This window comes from Cupressus sempervirens, chromosome 6 (assembly GCF_028749045.1).
Source record: "Cupressus sempervirens isolate cs-2001-9-10 chromosome 6, ASM2874904v1, whole genome shotgun sequence".
Lineage (NCBI taxonomy): Eukaryota > Viridiplantae > Streptophyta > Pinopsida > Cupressales > Cupressaceae > Cupressus > Cupressus sempervirens.
This window is the reverse complement of record NC_143123.1, coordinates 429,118,679-429,138,447: the sequence shown is the minus strand read 5'-3', so window position 1 is coordinate 429,138,447 and position 19,769 is coordinate 429,118,679. Positions and strand designations below refer to the sequence as shown.

At 37.4% G+C, this 19,769-nt stretch overlaps 1 protein-coding gene across 2 annotated transcripts in view; it reads left to right on the top strand.

Moving 5' to 3' along the window:
• Positions 1-19,769, top strand: part of LOC149552876 (ubiquitin carboxyl-terminal hydrolase 9-like) — a 91,258-nt gene that overhangs the window by 4,019 nt on the left and 67,470 nt on the right. For both annotated transcript variants that reach the window (XM_089788415.1, XM_089788414.1), the window contains exons 2-3: positions 3,010-3,267; positions 8,569-8,713. In XM_089788415.1, the coding sequence (XP_089644541.1) occupies positions 3,010-3,267; positions 8,569-8,713 (403 nt within the window). The remainder of the gene's footprint in view (positions 1-3,009; positions 3,268-8,568; positions 8,714-19,769) is intronic.

Here is a 19,769-nt window from a genome sequence, read left to right as displayed (position 1 = left end):
CCTGCCAGAAACCCACGTTGTCTTGAATTCCTTTCCCTAGGATAACAAACTCCATTAAAGCATTCAATCCTTCCACTCTTGCACCACCCATTTTACCTCTGTCTTGGAGCCCAATTCAAAGCCCCAGGCAAGAAACATTGCCAGAATATTGGCATTAACCTGATATCTGTTTTCATAAATTCTCTCCCAGGATTAAATCCACAATCTGTAAAAACAGTCTTGAATTTTACAGACAAATTTCAGTTTCTTCTCATTGATTTCCTCTATGAAAGCCAGTGGTTGCTTTGCTCTTAAGACAGTGAAATTCGCTTTTATTTTACTCTCTTTCTTATAACACACACTTCTCAACTTGCATAACACTCTGGAAATATTGTGCCCTCCATCGTTTCTTTTAAGACGGGAAACTTGGGAGTACATATACCAAAATAAATGCATTCTTTAGCATATGTCACATCCTAGGTTCCACAAGTTTCAGGGACAGGGACATGTTTCCAGTATGTGTACTGTTTAGGGCGAAATTTCAGGGGACAGAAAAAAAAGTAGAGAAATTTATAGAGAGAATGTCCAATATGCATATCGTAATATTAATAGAGCATTCATCATAGACATTTTAGAAGCTTAATACATACATTAGACTTGAATTTGGATTTCACATATGAATCAATAAGCAAATTAACAAATTTTGAATGCTTTCTCTGTCAAATATATAGCATACATATAGCAAAAATGCCCAAAGGCTCCAAATTTCAACAATGAAATGACATAAAATATTCAAATGTAAGTACTGTAACTAAACTTTTAAGCAGTAAACATAGAAGTCTGTAATTATACATTACTGTCCATTATCGGTAGATGGTAGGTCTACGAGTCTAAATCAAGTAGATTTGATGCCCTAACCTTCCCTTTCAACTGTTGTTCACTCCTTGACCAAATGCTTCTTCTCTCGCTGCGTCCCCACACTGTACTTGAGATGGGAGTGGTTCAAAACGTCCAGGGGATGCGTTTCCATGGAACACAGGATATAGTGATTTCTGCCTTGCAAACAAATGATGATTCACTTGTATCTAGGGTGTACTTTACAGGATTGCTTCCCTCTCAAAATTATCATCTCATACCCATGGGTACAATGTTTTTCTTCATTAAAAGATACTGCCTGTTTAGATAAAATATCCGACACCCCATTATCAGATCGGTATACATGTGTGATTTTGAAGTCCTAAAATGAGCTTAACATTTTACTTGTTGATAAGATGTATTTATCAACATTCCATGCCAAGGCATTCTTTTGTTTAAGAGCATTTAAAATAATCAATGAATTCCCTTACGGACAGATCTTTTTGAAACCAAGCATTTTTACCATATACATACCTTTAAATGCTGCTTGCACTTCTGTCATATGTTTTTTGGTTACAATTGCAATAATATTACTACTTGAATCCCTTGCCACAACACCTGCACCAGAGGGACTCGGGTTTCCCTTTGATGCCCCATCAAAATTAACCTTAATCCATTCTTCCTCTAGAGGATCCTAACTCACTTCTCTATTTACTTTTAGCTCCGTAAAACCCATTGATGGGCTAGATCTTGATTGTTATTGGGTGTTTGATACTTCCTTTTTCTCCTGCACGGTTTTCATTGTCTATATATCATTTGGGCATACCCTTGCCATAGGATTTTCTGCATAAAAAATCCGATCTCATGATATTTTCTTTAGACTATTAAATTATATTTATAAAATTAGTGTCTCTTATTACCCCGTCTCCTATAGATGCCCCTCTTTCATATTTTCAAAAATAAATGTACCAGTACCTGAACTAGTCTCCTGTACCAGTACCAATCTGTAATAGTCTCCTGTACCAGTGCCAATACTGGTCTTTTGACAACTTTGCTAAATATCAATCAGTAAACTGAAATTAGAAGGAAACGGACATCTGCTGCTCCTGTAAATCAGGCAGTACATAGAAATGGGAGACATCCTTGGGAAGCTAGGAAGATCACTTGGGTCTTATGGGTCTCCGTGAATACCATGGTGATCCTTGGCCCAGACAAACAAAGTCTCAACTCTTGATTGATTTGTGCACCAGCAATCCTTCCTTAAATTGGAAGTTACATGATATGGCTCTATTGTGGCTGTGATATTTCAAAATTTTCCCTAGTAGTTACCGTCCCTCCCAGAGAGACCACACAATGCCTGCTGTTGTGGAAATGTGTTTCCATGTTTTTTGCAATCACTGTCCTGGAAATACCATGAAACATAGAATAATTTTTTTCTAATCATTTTTCCAATGTGTTGAAACATTTTGTACCTAATGTTTGACATATGCCCAGTGCAATATCCCATTGACAACACCTTACATGATGAATGCCTGTTCTAATCTAGTATCTCCTGTTTGTAGTCTATTTATAAAATATTCCAAGGACTAGAGTTGCATAAAACATGGTTAGGTTGTTATTTATCTGGAGATAATGAACATAATACTTGTCATATATATGTGTGTGTGGTTGGGGCAGGGTGGGCAGCTCCCTTTATGTTTATATAGATTCATATATAATTTTGCTTCAATGGGAAAAGTACATAGAATTAAATATACTTCGTAGATTAATTATGGATTTTATTTGAGTCATCCTAGTTGAAAACCTTAATCAGTTAGTTCTATTTTATTCGTCCAGAGGTCCCAAACAAATTAATGTCAGTGAACTATGGGTTTATGATTGCAGATAGATGCATCTGAAGAATTGAGATAGATTTTTCTTTGTAACATATCTACCAAAGTGCAGCCTTTGAATGTTTTCATTTTGCTTTTGGAATTGCCTAGCCATGCTTAGTCAAGAAAAGATACATGGATTTTTCATCTTTTTAATGTATAAATGATATATAACCTGTTTTAAACTGGCCTGACATTAGATTTTAGTATTTTAAAATGGATACTTTTCAAAATAGAAACTTTTCTGATATATATTATCTGCATCTGTGAATGTGGTTTTGCCTTTTTTTTTTTTGGCTTCTAGATGGTGGAGAGACTGGGAAGAATCAGTCTGTGAAGACAAGAGAACTGCCCCAAGCAAAGATTCTACTCTATTCCGTTTGAAGCTCTATGAGGAAACTTCAAGCATGCCAAACAACTTCATAAGCATTGACGATTCAGATTTGTCGTTTGATCTAATTCCCGAGGAATTGTCACCTGCACCTGAACTCCAGGAAATGGTACTAGATGGTCGTTGCTATGTTTTGCTTCCAGAGGATGTCTGGAGGCGGATCCATCAATGGTTAGTATATGCTTTGAATTTTTTTTTAGTGTCTTTATTGAATTAGATTGAATCTTTTTTTTTTGGGAATTTGTTTTTGAGGTATTAGACATATTTGATTCTGTGAAACAATAAAGATTGTTAAGTCTTTGCTATTATAAATTTACGACATTCATCCTCTGTATGGAAATAGAATGCGTAAATGTATTCATAAATTTAGTACACCTATATGTAGAACAAGCACTATCATTACTTAAATAAAAAATGCTGAAGGTACTTTTACATTCCAAAGATCATTGATTTCATGGCAATTATTATGAAGAATAGGAAAGAAAATGAGCTTATACATGCTTCTATACAAGAAAACCCATAATGAAATTATTTTTCCTTGATCAAAGCATATGAAGAAACTCCAATGTGGAATATTCTGTATACACTATACATCCTATTGAGCTTGGTAATAGCAAGTTAAAAACAATCAGAATGTGAACATGGCTCCAATGGAGTGATAGACAAACACAACTCTTGATCAGAGCATTTTCAAGCTGGATTTGCTGCTCCTTGCAAATTCTATTCACCGTTCACAGTGTATCAGTCCACATCACATCTTCATGTCCTGCAAATGCCACAAAACTAGGTTGAGACACTGAAGGACCTTGTGGAACCGGTGAGAACAATCGGTCTCTCCAATGCTTGGAGACTTCATGATACCAGAAGCTGCAGATCAAGATTTGGTTGGGGAATTTAAACAAATCATGCTTCTTGATCCATCTTTGGATCTGGGAATACATAACTTCGGTTATTAGTCCAGCGTTGGGCAAACATGTATCTTATCTTGTCTGCGATGAGTAGATCAACTTTTACCACTATCCTGTGTTTTGATTGAATATGTAATGGTGCTTATGCATGTGTTATATATATTTTTATTTGCATGTTAAACATAACATGCAGGTTAGCTAGTTTTGATCATTTAGTACTTGGTTCGTAAGTTATCCTTCATACTACTTTTGGCTTTAGTATAGACCAACACCCCCATGGAATCAACCCATTTCTTCTATAATAGAGTGAGGCTTTACACTCACCATTGCTGCGATATATATAAGGAGAGACTATTCATATTGCAACCGAAGGTCTCTCCAATTTCCCAAAACGTGATTTTTTATTACAATTACAATTACAACTCTTCGAATTTCCAAGCCTCAACGCACGTCGAATGACACATGTCATTACATTTAATATTTTAATTTAAACATCTTTGTCCTTTTCAGCTGAAGGTGACAATAACGGTAGAAATGTCCATATTTTGAGAGATAAAGATCTCTATTGCAGTTACAATCTTCAACACTCCCTCTTAGCTAGAGAGAGATCTTTAGCTAAACAATTAAGCAAGACTGCAACCAAAATGTGAATGATAAAATCTCATCACATAGATCCTATAAAATCCATGGAATCACTCAACATGAAAAGTTTTCATGGAATCTCTCAACATGACACTAAGAGAACAATTTACTCATTGTTAATAATCATGGAATCACTCAACATGACAGATTTGTAAGACTCACAGCGAAGCCTTTAATCACAGACTCTCTCAATGTGAACTGTCATGGAATCTCTCAACATGACATCCATTTCCCATCACGGAATCTCTCAACCCGATGACATCAAAGATTCTCTCAACATGATGTTCACTATTGCATAGTGAAAGAGTTATCATAGCTGATCTCACAATCTCATAAGAATAGAAATAGGTGTAATAAAAGCAAGAGTTAGTTCCATTTAAGTCTCAAATTTTACAAATACCACAAGCATCACAATCATAAATGAGAACGAAGGGGATTCCATAAGCACTCCCTCTTAATTATGAAGCCTCCCTTTGAAGCTAAAATCTCCCTCTTAAGCTCTCAACATCTCCCTTTGGAGCTATAATCCTTATGTTGTTGCATCCTGCAACTAAGAGAGATTATGAAAATCAACTATCAATGCTAAAAAAATCTCTTTCAAGCAATATAACCATAAATAATCATCTCTTTGTGTCTAATCTCAATAAACACACATAAACATAGAGATTCAGAATAATGCCTGTAAATCTCATAGCATCAATATAATTTTAACATCACAATAATACTTATCTCTTCAATTCCATGCAACACTTATCTCTGCAACCTCACACAATACTATTTCACAACAAAGTCCCACTTTGTAGTTGAAGAATGCAATCACATCTGAAACTCTTTTCTAACTAGAGTCTAAAATTCTACAATACCAATAGCTTGTCACAAATAAGGAACCTTATTAATAACATGCATTCAATGATTGAAATATCCTCTTAACAAAAAAATAACTTTGGTTATCATAAGAATATAGCTAAAGAAACCTCCCTCTAAAATCATAATCTCCCTCTGAGTCTTATATCTGTAGCAGAGCTGGTCTTATCGTGCATGACCCATTTCCAACAAAACCGATCCATGCTAATGACCTGAATCCCGAACGGAATAAAACTCGTGTTCTGATCAAAGTTTGTGATTTCCTCTACACAACATTATGCCCTGGGTATCTGTTATTCTTGCCATCTCCACCTGTTCCTGGCCCTACTCCTGCCCCTGCCATTGAAGGTTTTCCTAACTCTTGAAACTCAAGATAAATGTCTATCGATTGAGATCATTATGAACTCTGAAAATTTGATGCTCAATGTCTGACAAGGGGAAGTGAAGCGATGTCAAGACCAAAAGAGCAAGAAAAAATAAATAAAGGTGACTTAAAAGTATTCACCGGCAGCATCATGATGCCACATAAGAAGGGTAAGATGACTAGAATCCAGCCAAATAAGTTCAATGACAAGAATATAATCACAAAGACAATTCCAACCCGGCACACAACAACATTAAAATGACACGGATACAAGAAGGGGAAGAAACTCCGATGGAAAAAGCACAAAAAAAATTGAAACGATAAACTCTACTTAAAAGCTCGAAAATTAAATGGAGCATAAGGCTTCTAAAGCAACAGGTTAGCACCACAAAAATAGTAGGAATGAGATCCTATGAACCATACGAAGCCTCACAATAAAAAAAAAGAAATACAAAGACTCAAACGATATGTGATACTAGTGCTCAATAAAACAACAGGATCAAGGAAAGAGACAACTGAGAGCAGCAGCATCATAGAGGAACAAATAAAAAAATACTCGAGAACATGCTACCTCACGAGCATTAAAGAAGAAATGTCAAGAAGGAACAATCACCGAAGACACAAATCCAATACTCCTGAATAACCAAGCCGTGCAAAATATTCAAACAAAATTGAAGCTTGGTTCTCACTTGACGCTTGCAAGGTAAGATACAACTTAAATAAAAAAGATTAATGAAAAACGATGATCTCAAATTAAAAGAGATCTGATGCAATACACTTGAAAATGGTAAATCCTGAAATAAGACTAAATGCAAACCATGAATATATCCACCGTATATAATGTAATATAAGTTTCGATAACATTTACCTGATCAATTCAACTTTCTTGAAGCGATACGTTACCTGACATGCCATAGGAGTCAAGTTGTAAAACACAGTCCGATCTTTGCAGAGCTTTCGTAACATCCTTATTCCTACTCACATCACCAGCTATGCAAATATCTCCAATCTGGCAGAGTGTGGTGATCTAGAGAGAGTTCTTGCAGAGGTTGAATGATCCAATCTCATCTGCAGCATCCCTCATTAATTCGAGGCATAACACAGAGCCCACAACCCATGTGTGCCACAAAGTCACGAATGATAGAAAACAGGTATGCTCTTGCAGACATGATGCAAGGCAATAAAGCATTTCCAGATTCTCTATACCAGCAAATCACATGATCCTGGATATTGAATACTTGGAAGAAATTTCAACAATCATTAAAAAACCAAAAAACAAAAAAAGGGCACAATCCCAAATATCGAAAAACCAATGCTCAAGAAAGGCAAAAATATACAATGAGATATAAATTAATGCGCCACAAAGTCACGAATGATGGAAAACAGTAATGCTCTTGCAGACATGATGCAAGACAATAAAGCATTTCCAGATTCTCTATCCCAGCAAATCACATGATCCTGGATATTGAATACTTGGAAGAAATTTCAACAATCATTTAAAAAAAAGAAGAAGCACAATCCCAATATCAAAAAACTGATGCTCAAGAAAGGCAAAAATATACAATGAGATATAAATTAATGCAGATATCAAATTTTAAATCTGGAAACGCCCAGTATCAGATTTAAAAAACCTAACATATAGAACAAAATGCATTCAAAATCACCAATCACAAACTGATAAACAAGATACTCAATAGTGATTAAATCCTTATCACAATTTATGCATGCAACAGAATGTCACACAACCAGAGGGAGAATAACCAATACATAGATTCCTTCGATTGCTGTTATCAAAGTGTGTCTCTGATGCGATGTTAAATTTTTAGCCCAGAAATCAATGATGACAAACAACAATAAGAAAGAGCCAAAACTGAAACAATGAACACCAGAAATACCTTGGGAAAACCCTTCTAGAATGAAGGGAAAAACCCAGCCACACAATAGAAAATATAATTTTATTGATCATATAAGTTCCAATGTACAATGCCTATCGCTTTATGCGATATATATAACAGAAGGAGAGACTCTTTATATTCCAACCGAAGGTCTCTCCAATTTCCCAAAACATGATTCTTTATTACAATTACAATTACAGCTCTTTGAATTTTCCAAGCCTCAACGCACGTCGAATGACACATGTCATTACATTTAATATTAAAATTTAAACATCAGTGTCCTTTTCAGCTGAAGTTGACAATATTGGTAAAAACGTCCATATTTCCAGAGATAAAGATCTCTATTGCAGCTACAATATTCAACATAATAGAGCTCATTTCTGTTTCAGTCATAAACATAACTTTAATAATTTATCTTTATCATATGTATGAATCTTTTGTGTATTAAGTTCATCATATGTATGAATCTGGTGTCTATGGTCTTTATCATATATTATAAGGTTGTGTTTTGTTTCTCCCCTTACCTTTTGTTTCAACATTCACATTAGGAGACTGTCCTGGTAGATCTGTTAAGAAATGAAAATTTAAGTTGTAAATTAATTGAATCCTGCAGCATGGTCTTCAAATATGTCTAGTTTAGAAGTAACTTACATATAAACTAAGATTATTTACCTCAATTACTTTTTCCTATGCAGATTAGTTGACCATTCTCATGAATGGTTAAATTGCACAAAAGTGTCTTATGGAGTTTGGAAGAGTTCCATTATTTGTTGAGGTTTACTCTTTTGTTTTGTTGCAGGTATAGTGAACAGACATCTGCAAACAATGGGAGCTTATTAGCTTCTTCTTCTCAAAATGATATGATGAGAGATGTGTATACTTTACGGCTTCAACTGAGTCCCTCTTCAGATGGAAGTCAAATAACTGTTAGAATAAGCAAAAAGGTTCTAGCTTTTCTTAACATGGACTTGCATTTATTTATTTTGTTTGCATACATGGTATTTGTGAAACATTTAATATTGAAATGTTTTATATCTTGATTTAATGTAGTGTCAGCACCTCAGCAGCAAATGTTTTTCCATGATGCCATATGGTGAATGATCTAGACTTTACAATTCAGAGTCAAGAATGTTTTGTTGAATGATTTTCTAGAGGCCTCTTCTTGGTCATGATTGAAATATTTCCAAAGATCTCCCAAATTGAAATTTGAGTGTAGGGGAACACCTTTGTTACATTTTATCCTTTCATAAAACTTTAATAAACTAGTAAATTCAATGTACCTAATGTTTTATCTGGGTAAAGAGGTAGAAGTAACTAATCTTGAATGCCCAATTGAAATCTTGGAAGTGATATCCATAAGCATTTACACATTCCAATTTGTTGGAGTATCTGTTGTGGAGCATATTAGAATAATAAGTATCTTATATTTTTGTCTTTTAAAAGTCAATATTGTGTATCTTGTGAATATTAGAATGTTTTGAATATTCTTTTATTTTTTCAGTTTTGGAGTGTTTCTAATAACATGATCTTTGTAAACTATATAATGAGCGTCATGCTAATTCTTTAATTTATCTAACATTTTAGATTTTCTTTTGCCAAATCTGCAAATCGTGAAGCATCTCCTCATGATTAGGGTTCCTCTCCAAATTTCTCTTGGATTGTTTTCTTTGAGTCTTTGGAGCTATTTGGAGTTTTATTTTTCAAGCTAAAAATGACCTAAACCCTTGATTGTTTTTGCTTCAAACACCATTTTTTGTGCAATTTTTGGTTGCTTTGTTTGGTCTAGTTCGCAAAACAACACGTGTCTTTCATTGGGCTACATTTTTGTCTCCTGACTGTTGCCGATATGTAACCTATGCTCACAACAACCCATATTTTACAAGAACATGAGCTTTAGTGGAAAGCTCTCTCCGCCTGCTGCCTTTGTTATCCATTGACGACCTCCTTTGTGGTCTTTGCAACTAATTTCGGGCCCTCTTTGTTTGCCAATCAGTCTCTACTTCATGGGATTCTTTGACCATTTTTGACTAGTCTGGTTGTTTTTGTACAAAATGAAAGCTCCTCTATGCTGCCTAGGGTTTCTGCAAACCTCTTGTCTTTCTTCTGTGACCTAGACTTTATTTTGTTCACCATTTTTTTTTCATCTGGACAACCCTTAGCCAACCAGCAGGTTTTTTTCAAAATTATCAAATTTTCTTGTTGGATTCTAACTCAGGTTGGAGATTATTGGTAGATTTTTCAGAAGCTTTTTTGGGTCTCTTACCAAATTTTTTGGTCTTGCATGAATTTTGCTTGTCTGAAATTTTTGTGGTGGAATCTCAAGATCTGTGCTTGTTTTTCTCCATGGGTCTTATTCACAATGTGACTTGTGTGTGTTGTACATATTTTGCTTTGACATTCATGATTCATGTCACCATTTGGTTTACCACCTTTCATCTCAATCTTTTATAATGGCATCTCTGACGAATATTCTGCTTGAGGTTAGTCATAAATTCAATGACAAAAACTGCAATACTTCGAAGAACGTATGATGAGGATTATAGAATACAAATGTCTTAACCAAATTGTTTTGGGCAAGACTAATTGTCTTAAGTAGGTGAGAGCAAGATAAATTTGATGAGCAAACTTAACGAGCTGTTATGCTCATCAAACTATCAGTGATTGATGATCAACTCCTGCAGGTTTCATTTGGTAAACAATTGTAGAAATTTGGAGTGTTTTGAAAGGTTTGCGTGAAACATTGGCTGAGAGCCATGCATTCTTTTTGAAGAACATGTTCTTTTTGACCATAATGGATGACTAGGTATCCCTATAGGTCATCCCAATAAATCGAGGATATTTGAGATCAATTGGATGCCATTGGACATAAAATTGAAGAAGGCATGGCAGTGATCACCTTGAAGAGTCTTCTGTCTTCCTATGAGCACTTTGTTGAAACTCTCAATATTGCTTCCACTCAATCTGATGTTTTGTTTTCCAATCTTCAGATAATCCTTCTACAACAAGATCATTGGAATCTACAATTTGACAGTATTACGAGCTCATCCTCTAACACCCAAGCTTTCTCAGCTAACTTTGTTCATAAGGAGACAAGAATTATCAGTTCTCTCTTCTTTTTAGCAAAATCTCTCTGCTTTGTCTTCAAAAGGACCGCAAAAGGAAAATATTCAATGCAATGACTGCCATAGGTTTGGTCATATGAAGTTGGAGTGTCGTAAATGCTTAGCTGCTCATGTTAAGCAATCTGGTTCGTAGCTTGAAGCAAACTGAGCAGGGTAAGTCTTCCTTTACGCCTTCATGGCTAAAAAGACTTGCAGATCATGTTAATCTTTTCCCTAGTACATTGATTCAGATGCCTCCTGCCACTTCACTCATTGCCAAGATTGATTCATAGACTTCCAAACATTCTTAGATTCACTCATTTTCAAAGGAGAAGAGTAAATTGTTGTTGGAAAAGGCAATATACAGATATAATCTGGTGGAGGGAAATTGTTTTCTTTGACATGTATTATGTTCCAGGAATGGAACTGACCTTCTCTCAATTACCCAAATTCTGAGACATTATCCTTGGCTAGATGTGACTTTGGGTTCAATCAGTGTAGTATTATTGATCGGGAAACTTAGTCTACGGTTGTCGTAGGTGTCGAGGATCATTTTCTTTTCAGACTCGTTGACACTGGAGATTCTCATGAGTTTGCTATGGTAGCCCACCACTCCTCTATTAGCACACTTTGGCATCAAGGGTATAGGCACTTGAATGTGCACTATCTTTCTCATCTTTTTTGGGAGTTCTTATTGTTGGAGTGTTGGAGATTCAGACCTACAATCTTGGAGTTCGTGGAGCATGTCAGGCTGGGAAGCAACATTGTACTCCTTTTTTGAGATGGTGAATACTGGAGAGCTTTTAAGGTATTACAATGAGTCCATGCTGATGCTTGTGTAATTATGACTACTCCCTTTGTTACTGGGTCCAAGTATTTTTTACATTTTGTTGTCGATTTGTAGAAAAAGAGTCTAGTCAACATGTTATTATTCTTAGAATTGACTGTGGGTAGAATTTTGTTCCTCTGCCTTCTCCCATTTCTATGAGCAACATGACATAAAACACCAATTAACAGCATTGTACACCCCTTAGTGAAACAGTGTTGTTGAGGGTCGGAATTGCATGATCACCAAAATGGCTCGATTTATACTTGAACACAAGAATGTTCCAAAGAGAATTTTGGTTGAAGCTGCTCACATTGTCGTCTATCTTCTCAAATGCTCTTTTGTAGTGGCTGTTAAGGATCAAATTCTAGAAGAGACTTTGTCAAGCCATAAGCTCAAAATCAGTCATTTCAAAGTTTTTGGCTCCAATGCCTTTGTTTGGATCCCTAATGATAGATGCATAAAGTTAGATGTTGAGAGCTAGAAACTCATGCTAAATGGCTACAATGATAATCACGAAGCCTATTGCTTGGTTGACATTGAGACTAATCCTACAATGTCCTTCCTAGATGTTAGATTTCTTCAGTTCCTTGCCCTTCAAAGTGTCCATTAGGGCCTTGATTTCTGCCTGCGATATTTCACCACATACAAGATCTATTAGTTGTGCTTTCACTTCTTGACTTAACTTCTTCCGCTTGTTATTAATTTTCTTGCCTCCCTGTGCATGGCCGAGTATTCCAAATACCTGCGTGAAGTCTGGTGCCCTGAATGAGATTACCAAGTCACGCCCGAGATAGGAAAACAAACTGGTTTTGGAGAATTGATCGTAGGTCTATCATCGTGCACAAAAAACCTTTGCAATCACGAGTGCAAAAATTTGGCATTAATATCGCCCACTTTACTTTCACCTTTTTGATGCTATTCTTCACCGGATGGTCCATAGGAGTATCATGCCACCATTTCTTGCAATCAATTCCACTCAAGCCTTCGAAAGAAATGTTTCGTGGTGTGAGGTGCTCTGGTGTAGCCGCTGACTGTTCTTCCTATTTGCCCTTCTTTTTGTTTGTGCTTGTGCTTGTGCTTGTACCTCTTGCAACATAGACATCTAAGGGCAATGTCTTCACATTTCAATTCATAGCTAGATCTTCCAATTTTTTCTTCTAGGCTCCCTGCCCTGTTGACTGCATAACGGTCTTCTCTTTTGTCCCTTTGTGTGCAAAAACCAGTTAGGTTAGCACTCTTTTGTACGCCTCCTTTACTCCTTACTTCATTTTCATCAAGTCTGTATTGTGTAATGGTAGCTCTATATTCCTCCTTGCCCAATCACTACACTATGTACGGTGTTTTCTCTTGGCAAATTAGGTGCCCATAAATTATTTTTATCTTACTCAGTCCTTACATTGTTGTCTGTACAGTTCGTACCTCACTTCCTTGTAATTGTTAAGTTCGTATGACACATGTTTTGAAGGGTTTCATAAAACCATGCACAAGTATTAATAACGAGGTGCATTTCTGCCAAGTTTGTATGGGTACATGTGATCTAGAATTGTTTTTGTGCGGATCGTACGGTACTTACAGATTTGAAATGTCCACATTGTACGACGAACACTTTCTATTTCTCCTTTGCCTTAGTGCTTCTGCATTCTCCTACCATACGGTGAGCCCTTTCTTGTCTTTGCTGTACGATATCTTTTGATTAGGTGTGGTATAGTGCTTGTGTGATGTGGTGCCTTCGAATACCATTTCTTCTACCTTATAGGTGTTTTTACGGTGTGACTGTCTTGCTTTGTGCCTATCTCATGTCTGTTTGATGTCACTTTGGAAGTCGTACGGTGCCATTTTGGAAGCCGTATGGTTGATGTCTGGTCTCCTCTACATAACTTCGTATGGCATGTGTGCCGTACGGTGTAAGTTGGTGTCCCTATGTGCCATATGGTCTTTTCCGAGTCGCACGGATGGTCTCATATATAGGTTGTTTGGTGCTTGGTATGGTATTACTATCTTTGCATCCAAATCATAATTCTATTGCTTGCCAATATCAAAATCCTTATGCCAATAATTGCCTATAGTTTATTACTTTTAATATTATTATTATCATTTATTTATTTACTATTTATTAAATATTTATATTCCATTTGAATCGTACGTCCGAGTCTCCTTATCTCCCCAGACTCCACTCCGCTCATGGTAGATTTTTAACTTCAAACCATTTATGGGATCATTCACTTCCTTTTCGCCCAGTACCCATAATTTAATTGCTTCCATATTGCCTACTTCACGAATTTTGTATGGCTCGACCCACTTCACCTTGAATTTGCCCGGTTTGATTTCATTACGTCCATTATATTTTAATACTAATTGACTTGGTTGGAACTTGTTCAGTTTCAAGTGCTTGTCGTGCCAAACGTTGTGCCTACACTTTGAAACCTCGGTGGTCCATTGTGCTTGTAATCTTTGCTCATCTAGCTTATTCAGGTTATACATCTCCCTGAGACACCCCATATCTCCCAACTTGTTTTCGATGGCTATTCTTAAGCTTGGTACCATGAACTTATTGGTACTACGACCTCCTGACCATAATTAGTTGGAACAGAGTGTGTCCCGTGGTAACTTTGTAAGAGGTATGGTATGCCCATAATGCCGATGGTAACTTTTCCTTCCAATCTTCACCTTCAACTGTACAAGACTTATAAATTATTGCAACCAAGATTTTATTTGTCGATTTTGCCAGTCCATTTGCTCTCGGGTAGTACGAGCCTGATAGGGAATGTTATATTTTGAATTTCTTGGTGAGTAATCGAATGACATGATTGACAAAATGTCCCCCACGGTCGCTTGTTAGTTGTATTGGGATTCCATACCTTGTAATGATCTTCTCGTAGATAAATCTTGTCGTGCTCAGTGTAGAGTTGTCTGGTAGGGTTCGTGCTTCTACCCACTTTGTAAGGTACTCGGTTGCTACTACAATATATCTGCATCTTTGGGCTTTGCTTACCTTTAGTGGCTTGACAAAGTCCAACCCCCACCATTCGAATAGTTCCTATGCATGTGAGGGGTTCAGGTCATAAAATCCCGCTTTAGTGGCTTCCCGACACTCTGGCATGTATCACTTGCAACGACCCACTCCCTGGCGTCGTGCACGATTGGCCACCACAATCTTACAAGAAGTATCTTACGCGCAGTTGTGTCATGCCCCATATGTCCTCTTGCAGGCCCTTCGTGTGCTTCTTTCAAGACTTTCGGTATTTCTTCTTCCAGAACACATTGTCGTAAAATCTGGTTGGGTCCCATCTTGTATAGCAACTCGTTCTTGAACTTGAGCATTCGACTTCTTAGCATGAGTTTCCTCCTCTGGTTTGGTGGCATTTCTCTTAGAAATTGCCCTGTGGAAAGATACTCCCCGATACTCGTATACCAAGATGGTAGTACGATGATTTGAAATAGTCGACCATTCGGAAAGTCATTATTGACTCCCTTAGGAGGTTCTCCGGACTTGATCTTGGATAGATGATCTTGGGCCGTACCACAATTTTTAATGTGAATTCCTGCAAGAGCAGTAACCAACTATTGATCCATCCTTGAATGATGGGTTTATTTACGAGATATAGTAATGCCTGATGGTCTATGTAGAACACGAATGGGGTCGCCGATAAGTAGTATTTGAACTTCTGTACGATGTACACCATTCCGAGAGCCTCTCGCTCCGTCGTGCTATAATTCTTTTCTGCTTTCGATAGGAGTCTACTTGCGAAGTACACCGGGTGGTCCAATCTGCGATCACTTATTTGTGTCAACATTGCTCCGATTGCGTAGTTTGATGCATTGACATGTACATGGAACTCCTTGTCCCAATTTGGATAAGCCAAAATAGGTGTTGTGGCTAGTGGTGTTTTCAATCCCTGTAAGGCTTCATCCTGTTTTGCTTCCCATTTGTAGGGTTCTCCTTTGCAAGTTAGCTTGTCGAGAGGGTAAGATATTTTGGCGAAGTTTTTAATAAACCTTCGATAATACCTTGTGTCCTAGAAATGATTTTACTTCAGTCACATTTGTCGAGGGTGGCATTTCCAGAATCATTCGGACCTTGTCCGGATTTGTCTTTAATCTTGCCTTTCACACGATGTGTCCCAACAATTTTCCATGAGGTACCATAAATGTGCACTTCTTAGGGTTTAGTGCTAGTCATGTTTGTCTGCATCTTTCCATACATTCCTTGAGTGCGGTCATATGCTTGCCCTCCGCACTGAAAACTGACAAATCGTCCAAGATCGCTTTGAAGTGTCCTACTGACATCTTGTCAAAGATGTGCAGGATGATTCTTTGGAACGTTGTCGGGGCATTGTATAGACCAAATGACATCTTGTCGTAGGTGTACACTCCATCTTCTACCACGAAGGTTGTTTTGAGCTTATCTTCCTCTATGATGGATAGCTGTTTGTAATTGGAAAATCCATCCATGAATGAATATATTTCATGCCCCACAACTGCCTCCAAAATACTGTCAGTAAATTGTATCGGGAATGGATCCTTAATTGTTACTACGTTCAGATAGCGAAAGAAAGTCTACACATACTTATTTGAGTGGTATCCTTTTCCAGTGATATCACAATTGGGAATACCCACTCACTTGTCTGTACTTGAAAAATAATGCCTGCCTCAAGCATTCGGTTAATTTCATCTGACCCGTGCGACATAGTTTTTTCATGTGGTATGGTCGCTTCCATACAGGTACTGCTCACTGTATTAGTGGGATGCGGTGGACACACAATTTTGGCTGTACCCCCTTTAGGTCTTTGTATGTCCACGCGAAAACATCCTTATACTCCATGAATATCTTAAATGTTGCTGCTTTCAAAACTAGATTCTAGTCGTCTCCCACAAATATGTTTTTTGGATTAGCCTCATCCCCTAAGTTCACTGTCTTCATTGTGGGTTCTTCGTATTTAATAGGCTTCTCGTCATTGAGTGTTTGTAATTGAGGCATTGCAAGAAGAAGGTCGTTCAATTTCATAGGAACCTCAGCTTGCATTACTTGTCGTATGATGTTTTGTTCTGCTTGGTTCTTCCTTAAGGTGTCGACAATTTCCTTCACTTGCATTTTTTCGGCCTCCATCTTTTTTTCTATTTTTGCTTTCACTTGCTGCATCCTTTTCTTTTCCTCTTCTAGATCTGGGTATGTTGCCTTCTTCGCTTGTGCGCGAGTGATTGCTAATGTTTCTTTTTCACATCTTTCTATAGTCAATAGGTTCACCCCGGGTTTAGGGCATTTTGAGTCATCGTAGTCTCTAGGACCACACCATTTGCACAACAGTTGCGGTGTTCCCTTCGTAGTATAGTCTCTGGCGAAGTGGCCCCAGAGGTTGTACGTAAGACATTGAATCATTGGCTGTCCAGTTGGATCGTACTGTATCCGGCTATGGCTCCATTATTGTTATTGTTGTTGCTGTCTCGTCCGTGTCGGTTGTTGTTTCGATACCTTCCTAAGGTTGATACATAATTGTTTGTATTATGTTCCTGCTCTTGAGGTGGACACTTCTTGCGTTAGTAGCACTTGTTGGTGTCCGTTTGTTTTAATATTGAACAAGCATTCCTTGGTGGAATGTCTTGTAATTTGGTAGATATCAGAAAATTGGTTCTTAGGGCAAGAGCCCTTTGTGTGGCCTTCCTCCTTGCAATCTGTACACCATAGGTCCTCTTCTCTAGTTTGGCCAGGGTTCTTTTTCATGTTTTAAAACTCTTTCATCATATGTAGCATATCCTTTTGTAATGCCCAGAACTTTTTACTTGATTCCTTATTGCTGCTTTTGGAGGATGAGTCTTCTGAATCCGACGATCTATCTTTCTTCTTTTTGCCGGTTTTGTGTTCGCTTTCTAAGTCCATCGCTCGGTTATATGCCTCAATGTATGATGCTGGGGTTACTATTTTCATCTTTCTCCTCAGTGTTGGTCGTAGCCCTTCGACGAACCATCTTTTCTTCAACCTGTCCGTTGGTGGGCTTTCCATCTTTCCTACCAGCTCCTTTAGTCTCCTCACGTATACACGGACTATTTCATTCTTTCTCTGTTTTGTTTTTTAAATTTCCACTACGATCTCATTGTCATTTCGGAGTAGTTGGAACTTTGCTGTAAATTCCTTCTTGACGTTTAGTCATATAGTTAGCTTCTTTGGGTTGGTGTTTGAAAACCAATCGATTGCTACACCCTATTGGGTAGCTGGAAATTGACGGATCCAGTCATCTTGGTCCGTTATGCCATTTGCAGTCATATCGTTTCACACATTTTGCAATGTTGAATTGGATTGACCGTCTCATCGCCATTAAATTTTGGGAGTTTTTCCTTTGGCCTTGCCATTGTTAACTTCTTTTGTATTTGTTGTACTTGTTGTGTACCTATGCTGTTCTGTGCACCCGCGTTGTTGTGAGTACTTGCGTTGTTCTGCGTACCCATGTTGCTCTGCACAACCGTGCTACTTCGGACAACTGCGTTACTCTAGATAACTGCATTACTTTGTGGTTTGAAGAGGTCTTCTACAAGCAAAGTTGTTCGATTCTCAACTTTTATCCGTTTGTTTGGTGTATCGGGAATGAAGAGTTCACCCCATGCTCGTGCTCCTTTGACACCTCGAGCCATGCAGGTTCCTTCTCTTCCATCCGGATTCTCTACCTTTGGTGTATACAAGTTTAGGAACTCCTCCCTTGTCTCTTCTACTAAATTCAGTCTTTGCCGCGTCTCCTCAAGCAAGTCCTCCACACTCCTTGGTCTCTTAGGTGAATGTACTCCTTCACCATTTTAGTGCCTATCAACGAGCTGTTGAAATTTGTGCCTTCGTTCTGCCTATTGTGTGAGAATCAATGCTTTTTGTGTTGTGTGTACATCATCCTTTTATTTTATTTTTTTGATCTTTATTGAGCAAATTCGGCAAATTAGGATTCATTTGATCTTTGTTTTGATTTTGATGCACCTCTTGCTTTTGGTGTTGGCACTTTTATGGTGGGCTAAGATGATTGGTGAACTTCATGATGATGAACTCATTGAGGGTTGATTGCTGTCAACCCAATTTCGTTCTCTTGTTGAGAATGAATCCATATTTAGACAACTAGTATGCAGTTTGATCTATCTCACTGCCACTAGACCTGATCTCAGTTTTGTAGTAAGTTGCATGTCTCGCTTCATTATAACTCTTATTTCAGATCATTGGGATGCAATGAAATGCATCTTGAGCTATGTTAATGGCACACTAGACTTTTGTATCTTCTATGGGTCAACCAAAGTTTTTTGACTCGTTGATTTCAAAAATCCCACTTCCTGGTATGTCTTCAGTTTGGGCACCAGTGCTATCACTTGGGCTAGTAAGAAGCAATTGGCAACATCTCTTTCCTCGAAAGTTGAATATCAGGGAATCGTCAAAGCAGGTTGTGAGGAAGTTTTGCTTCTCAAAATGCTTTCTGACATCCATATGTTTCAGGAAGGCATGTCACCCCTCGTCTGCAATAATCAAAGGGTGCTTAAAATTGCCAAAAATCTAGGCTTCCATGAGTGATCCAAGCATATTGACATACATTGTCACTTCATCCTAGTGGATTTGCGGTGTGTTCCTGTAGTGGACTGGATTGCTGATATTCTCACCAAGTTATTCCTTCCAGATATTTCTGTTAAGTTCAGGGGGCTCCTTAGTGTAATTGATAGATTGACCGTTAAGGGAGGGTATTAGAATAAACTCTCCAAAATTTGTCTTTTAATGGTCAATATTGGGTATCTTGTAAATATTAGAATGTTTCTAATATTCTTTTATTTATTTTCTATTAGAATGTTCTAATAATGTTATCTTTGTAAACTAATATTCTTTTATTTATTTTCTATTAGAATGTTCTAATAATGTTATCTTTGTAAACTATGTAATGAGTGTCTTGCTCATTTTTTAATTCTTCCAATATTTTACCAAATTCCTTCTGTATAGAACAAACATGTGATTTAAGCTCATTTCAATTGTATTTTAGGATGGATTTTGAATAACAAGGTTATGCATGAAAATGATAGCTAAACTGAAATGCCTTGATTTGAGAAGATCGATCATTG